This window comes from Chinchilla lanigera, unplaced genomic scaffold (genome assembly GCF_000276665.1).
Source record: "Chinchilla lanigera isolate Chin_1 unplaced genomic scaffold, ChiLan1.0 scaffold00129, whole genome shotgun sequence".
NCBI lineage: Eukaryota > Metazoa > Chordata > Mammalia > Rodentia > Chinchillidae > Chinchilla > Chinchilla lanigera.
In genome coordinates this window covers 3,871,150-3,886,446 of record NW_004955530.1, presented here as the reverse complement: position 1 = coordinate 3,886,446, position 15,297 = coordinate 3,871,150, and the positions used below count along the sequence as shown (strand labels likewise).

The 15,297-nt window shown below is 41.0% G+C and overlaps 1 protein-coding gene across 1 annotated transcript in view; it reads left to right on the top strand.

The window, feature by feature from the left end:
- Positions 1–15,297, top strand: part of Tle4 (transducin-like enhancer of split 4) — a gene marked incomplete at its 5' end in the record, with an annotated part of 137,261 nt that overhangs the window by 46,150 nt on the left and 75,814 nt on the right. Inside the window, 1 exon segment of the mRNA XM_013507550.1 lies at positions 704–778. Within this exon segment, the coding sequence (XP_013363004.1) occupies positions 704–778 (75 nt within the window).

Here is a 15,297-nt window from a genome sequence, read left to right as displayed (position 1 = left end):
AGATTACTCATATTAGTTCTTGCCTATTCTCTTTTGAAGTGAGTCGTGGCTGGAGGGATTTTCCTATGGTTTCAATCCTAGTTTTCCTAAAGAAAAGTAGCTTAAACGTTCAGTGATTGTATTGCATGTTAATTGGAATACTTGGAGTCCTTATTTTTTTAATCTCTTAAATGCAGCATTTCATGACAGGAATTAACACATGATCATTTTTCACATTTCCAGAAGAAGCAGATGTTGAATTCTCAATGACCTTCCTTCCAGTATCTACTGTAACAAATATCAGGAGAAAATTTTAAAACTAAGTACTTATAGGAGATAACTTTAAGAAATGTTTTTTTCTGTAGATGGCAGAGAGAAAAGGGAGTGCATCGAAGGTAGGGTGGTTTGGGGTTTGTTTTTTAGTGAAGACGTCGGTCCCAGTGTACTACTGACTGGCAGTTAAAGCTGAGTCTACTAAATGTAAGAGAGTGTCCTGCAAGAGGCCTGGACACGGCCCCCACACGGGGATGCTCAGTTACTCCTGTCATTGTGGACCTAGCTGAATACTGGATAGCGAGTCATCTATCACCTGGGGCTTGTGTTGGAAATCTGGAGACCCCCCAAATGCTGTTGTGCATGTAATTGAAGTTAGAGGACATGTTAGGGAAAGCTGTTCTGAGTAGAAAACAAATAATTGTATTCTGTTTCTGATCTTCATTTATAGCACCAGCAACAAGTGGTGCAGGCTGTGGAACGGGCCAAGCAGGTGACCATGGCAGAACTGAACGCCATCATTGGGGTACGTGGCCTTTCCATTTTAGCTCTGATCTTAGTGCTTGTCGTCAGCTCTCTCGCTCTCTCTTTAGAAATTTTGTTCCACCTGAGGGGCAAAGCACCATAGATAACCTTGAAGTGAAATTAAGCACTTTGCCTTCAGTCTCCTATGAAGTTCATGGCTGCCTCAAACCTTGGGTCCTGTTCTTACCAAATAAAATTGATGTTTCTGTGAACTATCCTCTAAGGAGCCAGGATAGTTTTGCTTTTTTCATGTTTCTTCCCTCTGTAAGCTTCTGTTGCTCACCTAGGTCAGAAAAAATGGTACCTATCACCCTGATATTAAAATAACCTGACTTCTTTTATCTTTTGTCAAATGATAGAGTATCTTTATACCACCTTTAGTGAAATAAGTATTTTCACATCTTCCCTACTACATTTTGTCCTGTGATTAGTGTTTATGAGCCAGTGTCCATTTGTAGTAGGAATAATAGATGAATTGCATTTTTTGAAAAATCAGTGGCCCAGTTAGTAAATCCTTCCCAGCAACAGTGGTATTAATCATAAATAGAAATTCTGCCGGGAGTCGTGGGTTTGGGTAGTCACTTCATCTCCACTTACATTTTTGTTTTCTCACATTAAGGTAACATGTAATAACAGAATGTACTAAAACAGAAATAATAAGAAAGGGAGGGACCTTGGCTGTGAGGAGTACTCTGCTCACCTTGCATGTACAGGCAGTTCCTTAACACACTGCTCTGATGTAGACACTGTATTTTTCTCGTTCTGCCCCTCCTAATGCACACTTTCTTTTGTGTATAGATTGTACACAAAAGTCTTTTCTCTTTTTTCCCCTTCGTGTATCAAACACACTTTGAAATGCTAATTATTCCATTTACTTTCATTAAAATTCAAATTGCTAAGTGAAGTTGCGGATAAGGGTCTCTGATAATCCATCTGAAGTGAGGACGCTGCTTCAATTATGCCTCTGTCTTCTAACAAGGAAATCAGAACTCTGGATCACTGCCGATTGTGGGGATGCAGTCCTCTGATTGTAGCTTGTTTTTTAATGGGCTGTTTGGAGCTCTATTTTATGTCCCTCTGACCACAGGGAAAAATGGTAGTAAATTAGCAGACATGATAACTGGAAGAGAGTAAGAGTGCTCCTTGGAAAGAAGAGGCTGAATCAGAACAAGCCAGGCAGAATTGGAAATAGCATTTGCCATAATCTTCTGTGCTAGGTGGGGGCAGGGAGATACTAGAGATGAATGCGATTCATAATTAGTTATTTCCTGAAACTCCTGGAAACAACAGTATATTCAGCTTTTTTTGAGTTGAGAGAGCTTCAATTTTAGAGGTTAAGCATCTGTGCATGTACCAGCCATGCTTGCCTGCAGTGTGTGTGTGTGGTGGGGGCATGGTTTGGATATTTTTGTTACTAAATCTCCCACAGGTTGAGGAGGGGATGGCACCTAACATTTCTCATCTCTGCACAGTCCCGGTTTTAGAGAGAGGAAGTCTAGTGGTGCCTGGTAAGGAGGGCCAGCAAGCTCCCGTCCAGCTTAGTGTTTATCTTCGTATCAGTGGCCGCACAACCACCCTACCTTATGTAGGAGTGGCAGCCTTTTCCAGGAAAGAGGAATCCTTTTTTCTTCCTTTTGTCAGACCTTTTAGTGACTGTAGTGGAAAGATTAAACTGAACCAAAACTACACTGTTTTGTGTTGGATGTTGGTTAAAAATTTGAGGAAGATAGAAAATACAAACAAGTTCCCTTCCCTTCCTTCATCATATCAAATGTATTTTTAATATTGTTTTATATCTGTTTCATTTTTACAGACTTGTTTCGGATGGGATGACAGATTGCCTTTTCTCAGGGAAATGATTTATTAGATTACAGCCAACAGACATTGTGTATATCTGGATTTAATTATTCAAATAAGTCTAAGTTTCTCATCTGAAAGCTTACTTGAACTCAGTAGACCTGCATCCTGTCAGGCAGCGTGTGCTGTGTAGATGGTGCAGCTTGTGGACCTCTAAACTCTTTGTACGTGGGCAGAGAGTGGAGTCGAAATCACATAGTCTGACTATTCTGAAAGATACGTTGCCAAAGTGGAAGTAGAAATACAAATCTAGCAGGTTTAGGGAACCACAGTGTAAGTGAGAAGGAAGGAGCCGGTTACAGAGACCCTCAAGGAGCTTCAGCTTGCTGGTTCTTTGGTCTTCCCAGCCCTGGTAGCACCTCCCGCTTCCAGTAGTTTCTGGAATAGTAACGTTGTGGCATTTCAGATGCACACACATGTTGTGTATGCTCTTGGGCATGCATGTGTTGTAGAGGGGTGGCATGTCTGCCTTGCTACCAAAAATGAAGAGGGCTCAGGTTTAGGGTTTTGTTTCTCGCTTTGAAGAACTTGCTTGACAGTGCTCCTCTGTGCTGAGGGATTGACAGTTCTCCCAGAGGCAGAGACCCACCCTGGTCCCTGCAGACCTTTATTTATTTATCACTATATGTGTATCTGTTTTATATGTATGCACATCATCCAGACGGGAGCAGTGTTCCCAGATTTAATGAAATCTGATGAAGCACCTTTTTAACTCTGCAATATTATTCTACCTTCATTGGTAAATGAGCCAAATCAGTGATCCATGCAGTTTAAATGCAAAATGCTGAAGTGAGCCTGAAACCTGGAGAGGCGGCTGTTCTCCTGACAATAAGCTAGTTGTGTTTAATGGAATGAAACACAGTTATAATGATTTCTTTCACAGGTCATGTTCAGTTTAAAACTGTTGATAGATTGAAATATGTTAAATATCATTTATCTTTTATTTATAAGGAAGAAAAGCAGGAAAATTCCTGTGTTGTATTTTATAGTTAATTTTTGTGTTTTTATTTCACATTTCCTTGACACTGTCCCTGAGCTCCCCTAAATGGGCTGGGGGAATGTTATATATCTACTCGGATCTTGTCATGTGTCCTACTAGCCACTGTGTTTTTAAATTAGAATCTCTGCGAGATCGCACTGTTGGAACAACACAGAAATTGTAGTTTTAAATCAGTAATATGATCTAATTAGAAATGATGTTTTCATTTCCTGTATTATTAAATTGAGTCATCTGACTATCTTAAAATGTTTTTTGAATCCATTACACTATATAATCAGTGCATGCTGTGTGAATGTGGTTGTGCTTAAGAAAGGAGGCTAACTTGGAACCTTGTAAGAGGAATTGGAATGAGAAAACTACCATTAAGGAAAAAAAGTTGTGTTAGTGTGAACACTGGAAACGAAAATGTTTGGCTTGTGAAATTAAAACAGTGTGGTTCTTTTGGAAATCTTCCTGCTACCTTTTTGACCCTAAATCTTTGAGGAAAAAAAAAATTAGAAACATGTGCATTGAAATAAAAAGCCTCCCACTGAAGTCCCTTAAGAACAGGTATGCCATGTTGCTGCAAGAAAATGCAGTTTAGCACTAGAAGTGCTGAACCTCAATTTTTAGCAGTGACATTTTAATGATAGGAAGTCTGCAAAATTATTTGCCATCAATTGTGAAGGCAATAACAAGCCTTGGTGGTTTTTCACACTCTCCGTGTTAAGTGCTTTCAGAATGACAGCGTAAACTGTGTTAGAGAACTCCAAGGAAGTAAAACTGATTAAAATGTTCATGCTTGAATGGTGCTGATGGAATAGTTCATTTGGACTTTCTCTACCTCCTGCAGCTCAAGCTGAAATATTAAAATTCAGTGGATTTAAATCTCTCTCCTCTCAGCTCAGGAAAAAAACATTACATTTTAATAGGTTTTAAACCCATAATTCATTGGTTTGGAGCAGCACTATTAAATCTATTTAAATATTACTTGTATTACTAAGGAAATGATTTAAATGACTTTGCCTTTACCTCCTGTGTGTTTGAGTTTAAAAAAAGAGAGACAATACCTTGGAGGGGTTTTTCCCCACTTGTAGCATTTCGTTTTATTGTCCTTGTCATCGGGTCATCTCTTATTTATATATTTGTGTGTGCATCTGTTCATTCATTCATTCAAATGGATATTCTGACAGGAGGGTCTTGCCATGTGACAGTTTTAAAACAGTATCCCTCCTTTTCCATTATAGATTTCAGAATTGCCACTCTAAATGTCAAAGGCATTTGGACGAGCCACTGTGGTAATTTCCACAAATTAGCCATTAGGCAAAAAACTGAAAGGTTCAGGTGTGTGGTGATACATAAAGCAAGTGTGAGTGTGTCGTCCTCTCCCTTACATCCCTTACATCGCAAGTGTGTACTGTAGACACCCCTATAGGCGCATCACCACCATTAACACAAAACTTGAAATAAAATTTATAGTACTACTTTCTTTTTTTTTTTTTTTTTTGGTTTTTCTCCGGTACCGGGAACCGAACTCACGACCTTGCGCTTGCCAGGCAGGCGCTTTTGCCGCTGAGCTAAATCCCCAGCCCAGTACTACTTTCTTAACAAGAATGAAAATGGGTTAAAATATCCAAGAGCACTATTTTCATTCCTTTGTGTTTGTTCATGGAGGGCTTCCAAAGGGTCTGTTAATTTTATTGTACTTTGGCTGTATTCACAGAGCTAGACCAGCATTGTCCGTCACGGGCCTACTTTCTAGCTTGCTGTCCTTTTCTTTTACCATTTCCCCTTCAACGTAAGTCCCGGGGTTGGGTAACAGAGTGAAGGTCTTGTTTCCCTCAGTAGTTTTTTTCTTTTTGCGGTACCAGGGATTAAACTCAGGAACTTGCACTTGCCAGACAGGCGCTTATGCCGTCCCTCAGTAGTTTTTTGGGGAGGGGAGTGCTTTGTGGGAAGCCACCTTTCAAAGGGTGCCAGCAAGGTGCAGTTTGGAGTCTGTAGACATAAGACAGACTCAAGAATACCTGCTAGTTTGAATTTGCCTTCTGCCTGGGTTCACTTTCCCCAGGCTCCCTCGTCTTCTGGGGTCATTTTGAAATTACCTGTAGCCAAACCCTGGCCATCCATTTAGTGGAGAACCTAAGACACAGGATTTGACTTCCTAGGCCTCAAGCTCTTTAAGGGGCTTTTTAATGTAGATAGGCAGTGGTGGTCATGTGCCAGAATCACTGTTTCTTTTCTGATGTGAGGTCTGTGTGTAAAACATCTTCAGCTCAAGTTTTTACCCCTCCATCTTCACATTTTTAAAATCTGTGCTTTTCAGGACCTTTACTGGTGAGCTTCTCTTTTATTCTTCTCTCAGCTCATTACTATTGTAGTTTTTAAACATTTGTAATGCAGAATGCACTGGGGTTTTTTTCAGGATGTACTTTCAGATGAGCTATAAAACTGATTTGTGTTTTCTCCGATTTCAACTTTGTTCCTATCCTTACTGAGAGCCCGGAGCTTCAAGGCTTCCTGGCCCACGCTGGCCAGGGACTGACTGTGTTGTCTAGCCAGTTGGAGGAGGTGGTGATGAGTTGGAAGCTGTCTTCTTCGTTTTGAACTTGTAGGCTCCCGCTGTCCTGACTCACAGAGCTGTTCTGGCACTAAAGCCAGAGGGGTCTGGCATCCGAGCTTGGTTATCTTCCATTGGTATGCCTTCACGGTACCCCTCTTAACTGGTGCATGGACTGTGGAACGGGGTGGGTTGTTGAGTGACGTACTCATAATCTAACCTTGCTGCAATTCAGTGAGGCTCTAAGAGGCAGTAATTTCCCTTCTCTCATAACAAAGACTTACATTTAAACAATTTCAGAGACTCCCCCGCCCGCAGAAGAACACTAGGTAAAGGACAAGAATATTCATCTGTTACTTGTGGTGTGCACTTAGTTAGTAGAGAACTTCTCTGGAAAAAGCTTCCACAAGCCTGTCCTTCAGTTCCTCTGACCCCCAGACTGGTACCGGCCTTAGACTGCTACTCTCTTTCCTTCTCTTTACGGGGGACCTCCATGCTCTTTCACCAGGCAGGGCACCTCTGTGGCGCTGGGTTGAGTAGCACACGCAGTATTACAGGGGTTGCAGAGCTGGCGGGGTTGGCTACCTCTGGTGCAGCTCTGAGGCGTGGGAGGTGGGCTCCCCTGAATAGGCTCCCTCCCCACGTCTGCAACCTGTGCAGAGCCGGGTAGCAGGACCTGTCCGAAGCAAGAGCAGGCTTCTTGCCCCCTGGCCGCTGGGGGGTTGTCAGTACTCTATCCTTTCTGGGCAAAGGACAGTGTGTCCTTCCACTGTCTTTGTTAGGTGACTTCTTCCCAGTGGTGCCGTCCAGGCACCATTGTCACCTGCGTAGGGGTCAGGACTTTTTCTTTGAGGGTGAGCCTCTCTGGAGCTCCTCCAGGTTGGGAGGGAGGAAGCTTGCGCCCACACAACTGAAGGCTCCGTGGCTGCCTAACTTTCACTTAGCAGGCAGGGTAAGTTTTGAGGACTTTTCTTTGTGTTTTGGGGTTCCCCAGGAAGTCAGATTGGAAACCCTTCTATCCAAAAATACATTCATGGTCACGGTATTAGAGTGTTCTTCTCTGGGCCTTCCTGAAAGGTTAGAGCCCTTTGATTTAATGAATAGTTAGTGTGATTTTCTTGTTATACCTAGTCCTCATTTGGCAAAAATTTTAATGGCTTCACCAAATCTATGAACACGTTTACCCCAGGGCCATAGTTCGTATCTCTTTGTCAGGCAGCTTGAACCTCTGGTGGTACATGCATGACTGTCCTGTAGGGTGGCGTTTTATTGATTTTATAGTAAAGTGACTGGTGAACGTGATTATACCTGTTTGTACTGCCGGTGGTACATGCCACCCAGTAGGAGAGCCCTGTGGGGGATGTGTTAAAGGGACAGGTTTTATTTTCATTTTGAATATTTTAAAATGTTTTCTGGAATCCTCAAGGTATATTTAAATCATATTACAGTTTGGTAGTTGTAACTTTTTGGCTTTACATTTCACTACCCATAATCAACTTAATTTACATATATTAATTTCAGTAAAACTTTAAATTCCCAGGGTGTGAGAACAAAGAAAAATTGTATAAAACAATAAAAATGAGGCTTCTGACATACACAGATTTGTGTATTTTTTATATTTGCAGGTGTATTTTCAGGTACTTGGAATTAGGAACCCAGGAATGCATCTTCGTTATTGATACTTAAATCAGATTTATTAAGGTATAATTTATATAAAATAAAACTCTAGGTCAGTGTGCAGGTCTGGTTTTGACAGTTGAGTACAGCCATGTAACTGTCACTCCTGTGAAGATACAGAGAGGTTGTCCCCTGACTCAGTTCCCTTATTTATCTTTGTAGACAGTTCTTTTCCTTATGCGAGTCCGTGGCAACCACTAAAATGTTTGCGTCCCCAGAGTAAGCCTTCTGTAGATTGACCTATGGGTGGAATTGTGCACTGTGTAGCCTTTTGAATTGTCCCTGTGCGTAGGGCTTTTGAGAGTGTCCCTGTGGCTGGCCGTTTCATAGCTTTTTATTGCTGAGTGGTATTCTGTTGTGTTAGCATACCATTCTGTTTTGTTTTTATATCCATTCATTCTTTGAAGGACAGTGGGGGTTGTCTTCAGTTTTGAGTGATTCTGAATAATGTCACAAGAAATAGTCCCATGCAGACTTTTGAACATGACTCTAACTTCTCATTTCTTTTGGACAATTACCTAGAAGTGATGTTGCTGAGTAAATGTAAGTGTATATTTAACGTTTTAAATAATCAGCATATAGTTTTCCTAACTGACAGTACCATTTTGTAGTCTCTGGTATACTAGAAAGTCTTTGCTTTGCATCCTTTGGAGCACTTGGAATTGTACGTTTTTGAGGGTTTTTTTTTTAACCATTCTTATAGGTGAATCTTATTTTTTTCTACAGCTAATGATGTTAAATGTCTTTTAGTGTACTTATTTGCTACCTGTATATCTTCCATGATAAAGTGTCAATTCAAATCTTTCCCTTTTTTGTTGTCAGGTTTTTTTTTAAATAATTGAGTTTTTTTTTTTTTTTGGTTTTTCTCCGGTACCGGGAACCGAACTCACGACCTTGTGCATGCCAGGCAGGCGCTTTTGCAATAATTGAGTTTTAAAGTTTTAACATTCTGAATAAGAATCTTTTATGTATTTTGCAAATATATGTAAATTCATTTCTTCATTTTTAAACTACGGCCTTGGAAGAACATACCCTTTTAACAGTGATAAGTTCCACCTTATGAATTATATTTTCTTTTATCCATCTTACTTCTGATGTTTCTCTAAGTCTTTGCCTAACTCAAGACTACGAAGATTTTCTCACCAGGCGTGGTGGTGCACACCTGTAATCCCAGCACTCAGGAGGCTGAGGCAGGAAGATTGTTGCGAGTTTGAGACCAGCCTAGGCTACAAAGTGAGTTCAAGGCGAGCCTGAACGGGCATAGCGAGACCCTGTTTCCAAAAGACAAACAAACAAACAAAAGATTTTCTCTTTCATATTTTTTGAGAAGTTTTATGGATGGGCCTATGATCAGCTTAATTTTTGTTTATGAGAAACAGGTAGTGTTCATTTTTTTCAGATGGACATCTAGCTGAACTGTTCCAGCCTCATTTGTTAAGACTGTTATTTTTCCATTGAATTCTTTGTACCATTTTGGAAAATCAGTGAACCGTATGTGTAGGAGTCTGTTTTGAGGTTCTGTGCTCTTCCCTCAAACTGTTCATCTCGCCCTTGACTGATGCCACACCCTCCCAGAGATGGTGGTTTCACCTCTCTGCATTCTCCCTCCCTGTTGTACCTGTTCTTTCCCATTTCTTCTGGCCCTTGCCAGTACCGCACTCCGCAGTGCTTTAGGTCTTCTTTGTCAGTATCCCGAAGACTGATGATGAATGAAGGGAACAAATCCAAGCTCAGCATAAGAACATTCACCAAAAATGATGCCTGTTCTGCCTCCTGAGTGCTCTGTTCTGTCCGCAGCTAGTGCTCCTCCCATCTGCACATTTTCCCTCGAATTCTGCCTGCTAGTCCCCGTCAGCCAACTCCTGAGTAGGGTGTTTGGTTTCTGCATTTGTCTTCTGTATGCTGGTGTACACACAATTATCAGAGTGATATTTTTCTAAGATACAAATTGCATTTTAGGTCCTGTGCTTAAAAGTTTCCAGTCATTATCCTCTTCGCTTAGAAAAAAACGTTGAGTCTCTCACCATGGCCTACAAATTGTGAATGACCTCTGTCCACTTTCCTGACCTCATATTTTTCACGTACCTGAGGTGCCCGTGAGCCTCACTGGCCACCACTCTGTCCTGCGCTGGCCCAGTGTGCTCTGCCCGGGGTGTGGACGCGTGCTCTTGGTCCCCTGCAGAGCCCTTCTTCAAGTCCTGCTGTGGTCTTCCTTGTACTGTTCTTCACAGTGCAATTTATGTGTCTTCCCTTCAGGAGGGATTTCCTGGCTGGCAGCCCTTTCCATAGGTTTCATCTAGTGCATTCTCTGTCCCATTAGCCTGTTTTGTTTTCCCTTTAGCACTTGGCACCCGTAGTGGCTAAAACAATAGATAGATCCTCATTTTCAGTGAACGTTAAGTAACTGTTTGTTCAATAAGCATGCAATAATTTGTTTATAAGGCTGTTGAATAAATATTTGTTAAATGAACAAGTACTGTATCTTGCGCTGTTTTCTTATTTGGACTTCACCTCCATAGGTTTCAGTAAAGACTGAGAGGAAGAACAGGCTGATAAAAGATAGACACACCTCGGTTCATGAACTTAATTCTTTCCACGATTCTGGTCAAAATGTAATTGGATGAGAACCAAATTAAATTTGCCCGTAAGGTCAACATTGAACCTAACCATTGAATTCGATTTGGTTCTCATCTAATTCAGTTTGTGAGCAGAATCGTGGAAAGAATTAACTTCAAGAACTGAAGTACCATTGTAGTGACTTATAGTGTGTGACTTACGAGTGTGACTTACAGTGTGATCTTTTGATTCATGTTTTCTCATCTATGAAAGGCTAGTTCTGGTAGTCATTAAAGTGGTGGTGAACCTATGGCACGCATGTTACTGTTTTGCTTTTAAGACAGAAGATATTAATGTATGGGTTTTTTCTAAACTAAAGCCTCAGTATTCAGGTTTAATTGTGGTGTTGCCACTTCGCAATAAATAGTGGGTTGCAGTTTGGGTACTCATCTCTAAGGTTCATCCTTATTGATCCAGTCTGACACTGTATGACTTTGTAAGCCTGTTTGTTTTGATAACTATAGAATTGTAGTTTTAAGATGTGGGTTACTGTGTCGGTTATTTCTCTAGCTTTATCATGTCTCCAGGCTTGTATTATTTTCCTTAAAAGGGTAACCCAAGAGCAAATGTTCATTGAGAATTGCTTTGTGTTCTGCCTTTACATGTATTATTTTGTTTAATCTTCACATAAACCCTTGTGGAAGGAAGTATTATTATGTTACCTTTACAATAGTAAGACCAGTGCTCCAAAGCGGGGGAAGTTTTCTGAAGGCCACCCAGTAACTGGAATCCACCTTCCTCTGAGTTCAAGAGCTTCCACACTTAAAGGTTAGCTGCTCTTGAGGCTGTATTCTTTCTTTTACCTTGAGATCATGTTCTCTGTATATCCTGAATTCCACTGTTAAGATCATCCATAGCTCAGTGTTGTGGGGGTGGAAATTAACTGTGCCTGATGAACATGCTAGTCAGTCTAAATTGTCTGCCTTATATTAGTTCTATAGATTGGTTGGATACTTTTGACTCATACTTTGTTTCTATCTGTCATATCATACACTTAAGTGTAAGAATCAAAAGTTGTCATATGCACCACTACTAAGCAGATGCTTTAAACCCAGGTCTCTGGATCTAGGACGGTGATGGTGAACTTTTTAGAGACCAAGTACCAAACTGTAGCCAAAACTCACTTTTATCACTGAGTGCCAACACCACAATTAAACCTGAATACTAAGGTTTTAGTTAGGAAAAAAAAAAAAACAAAACTCTTAACACCTTTTGTCTTAAAAGAAAAATATAGTAACATACGTGTCATAGGTTCGTGTCCACTGGCCTAGGAATTTATATTTGGGTATTGGGCTACCCATTAGGTCTCTATAGTGTTTACTAAATTATGTAATGGGGGAGTGTACATCATGGAGAAGTGAGTTTGTGATCTACAGATTGAGAGTCCCATGATGCAAAAAACAAAAGTTTAAACCTATGCTTTCTGAGATTAGGATTGTGTAAGATCTGGATAGAAAATAGAAAACATAGAAAACAGAAAAATAATAGAAACACAAAACATAGAAATGTTCTGTGGAATGTGTATAGAAAGAATTTATCTTTAGAAATATAAGAAAGTCTTTCTGAATGATTATTTACAAAGAATTTGTTTCTAAATGGTGTTCAGGGTATTGGAGGAGCTCTTGATGCAGTTGGTGGTAAGCTAATCGCAGTCATCCATGAGTGGCTGAAGAAGGCGAGATGACTGGTGGGAGAGGAGAACAAAGATCAGGCCATTAAGGGGAACATTATTAATAAGCTAGAAGCTATAGAATTGCTCTTAGGTTTTGGGTAGTCTTATTCTTTTTTTTTTTCTTTTGTTTGGTCTTTTTGAGGCAGCGTCTCACTATGTAGTTCAGGCTGGCCTTGAGCTCACATTGTATCCGAGGCTGGTTTTGAACTCCCAACGATCCTCCTGCCTCAGCCTCCCAAGTGCTGGGATTACAGGCAAATTTACTTCTTTGCTTTATGATACACTGTATTCTTTTTCTATGCCTATTTCTCCATTTTATCCAGCTACTTTGCAGGATAGTAATATTGCAAACTTAAAAAGTGTTGTTAACCTAATAAACAAGTTATGACTCCACATACCTTTCTTAAGAAAAACTACAAGTGCCCCTTTCTTGAACCCTTTCTGAGGCAACCCCGTGACTGGTCTGTTCTTTGTGATTCCTCTATCTCTCTTTCTCCTTCTCTGTCTCTCTCCCTCCTCTTCCCTCCCCTCAGATTCATAAAGAAGGGCGAGTTCATCTGGTCAGTCACTGTCTCCCTGACCAAGAAGGGCAGCGCCCCTGTGGTCCCAAAGCAAAATAGCAGTCATTTCTATTTTTCTTTCTTTCTTTCTTTCTTTCTTTCTTTCTTTCTTTCTTTCTTTCTTTCTTTCTTTCTTTCTTTCTTCTTTCTTCCTTCCTTCCTTCCTTCCTTCCTTCCTTCCTTCCTTCCTTCCTTTCCTTCCTTTCCTTCCTTTCCTTCCTTTCCTTCCTTTCCTTCCTTTCCTTCCTTTCCTTCCTTTCCTTCCTTCCTTTTTTTCCTTCCTTTCCTTCCTTTCCCTTTCCTTCCTTTCCTTTCTTTCCTTTCTTTCTTTCCTTTCTTTCTTTCTTTCTAATTCCCCTAGAGTATTTCTGGGTTGACTCAAAGATTTGTAGACACAGCTCTGCTCAAATTAATATCTGAGAGAGGAAACAGTTGAGGGCGAGAAAAGAAATAACTGAAGTTGCTGTCTACTTGGATTGAAAGCTCAGAAGTTGTTTCTGGGTTTCTCCCCACTAACAGTGTCAGGCTGCCCTGTGAGCACAGGCAGACATATGGCAGGCTTTGCTGTGCGCAGAGCCTGGCTTCTCCTGGGGAGGCTAACACACTCCAGGTGCTCTTTCCTGTCTTCCTGCCGGCGAGCAGTAGGCATGGGACCCTAGTGATGAGATACAGGGAGATGGATTTGTGTCCCTAACAGAAAGCAGCGGAGGGAGGAATGTCTTCCTTTCTGCACTGTACGCATCCTGTGAGGGTCTGGGGGATGTGAGGAGCTGTGACAGGCCCTGTCTGAAGAGTGAATGGGATATGAGGGTGACTGCAAGGATTAGAAGTTGACCCAAAGCCCTGTCCCTCCCTGGCCTTAGTACCTTAGAAATAAAACCTCTCACTGTTTAGGCCACTTTTATTTGGGGATTCTCTAGCTTGAAAAAGAACTGCATTAACATACATATGTGTGAATAATGTCTTTATGCTTAATATATAAATGATATTAAAATTTATATTGTAATATATGTATTTATAATTTAAATTATAAATTTAAGCCATGATGTCTGTCCTTATATATCTATGGAAATAACCCCTGTAGTGATTGGAGTCCACTTAAGTGAGTGCTCGTGTATCTAGAGAGCATTACCACAGGCCATGGGGAAATGTTCCTGATACATACCAAGAGGTAAAAGAAGGAACAGACTAAGCTGTAAAATAGCTTGATGTTATTTTCATTTAAAAATGCTTATGTATACGTTGAAAAACACTCCATAGATCCACCAACATTTTGTCAGTATATTCTTTGTCTGGTGGAGTTATATTTGACTTTGAATTTCTTTCCACTCTGTTTGGGTTTCATATAACTTTTCTAATCTGAGGGAAAAAGTTGCAAGATGCAATTGTGTTTGTGTAGCCTTTTGTCTCTGCTGAGTGTCTGACTAGATGGTGCAACTGTCCACCCAGGTACCTGGTGGCCAGCCCACCTGTGCGAGGCATCCTGCACTCCCTGTCATTCTCGCAGCCCTTCTCTTTCCATAGCTGTCTTTACAGTGCTCAGATATTTCAGCTCCTCCTCTGCTTCAGAGCTTCAGAGCCTATAGCGGCACAGCCCTCACCCATCACTCGCCAGGTTTTGATTTGACTCCTTGCGTGCCTTTGTAGCTGGCTTCCTGCCTTTCCTTCTTGCCATTCTCAGATCCAGTCTGCATGTCATTCTGAACTTTAAAAACATCTCAAGTTTTTAGTGCCCTTGCTTAAGCTGGTTTTACACACTTGAGTTTGAAATAATTATTAGTTTTAACGTAAGCCAGCTGTAGCTAGTTTACACACTGTAGCTTAAAAGATGTTTGTCATTCTGTAGGCCAGTGAAAGGAGTACTCAGAAGTAGATGCACTCACATATGTCCAAGCAGGTCAGTAGGGATGAAGTTAGATGCCAGCGACACTATTCTTGCAGGAAAAATGGAGCTTGGATTTACAGATCTCATTACATGCAGAAGTCGATCCTGGAAACATTGACCCCCCTCCCCTGTGCACTCAATTTAAAACTCCTCCCTACCCAATAAAATCCAGGAAAAATATTTTTCATCTTAGGATAGAGTAAGGTTTTTTAAATGGGTCCCAGAAAGCTCAAGTTTTTTTTTTTTTAAATAAGATTCATAGTATTTATTACTCAGTAGCAATGAATAAGATCTGTTCATAAAAAGATACCTTACAGAAGAGACAAGGAAAACTGGGAGAAGGTATTTGGAGCTCGTATAACCAACCGATGAGTGTGATCCAGATTGTACCAGTTAAAGAGCAACTGAAAGTTCACCTTAAAAAAAACAAAACCTCCTCAAAACTGCACCGTGACCTGGGCTCTTGATCCTCTTCAGTGGAAGTTGCAGCGCTGTCCTGTGCACAATTCCCAGCATACTCACATTCGGCGTGGCTTCCAACTGCTCACTCGCTGCCTACCAGGTTTCCTATTTCCTCCCTGGTCCTGGCGCCCATGTTAGGGCATTGTTCTGTTCTGGTCTTGGCAGCTGCTTTTCTCTTTGTTCTCTTAGCCCCCTTCAAGGTTCTCTCATTCATTGCCGTTCTCCAGGTGTCACTTCCCCAGAGGGTCTGCC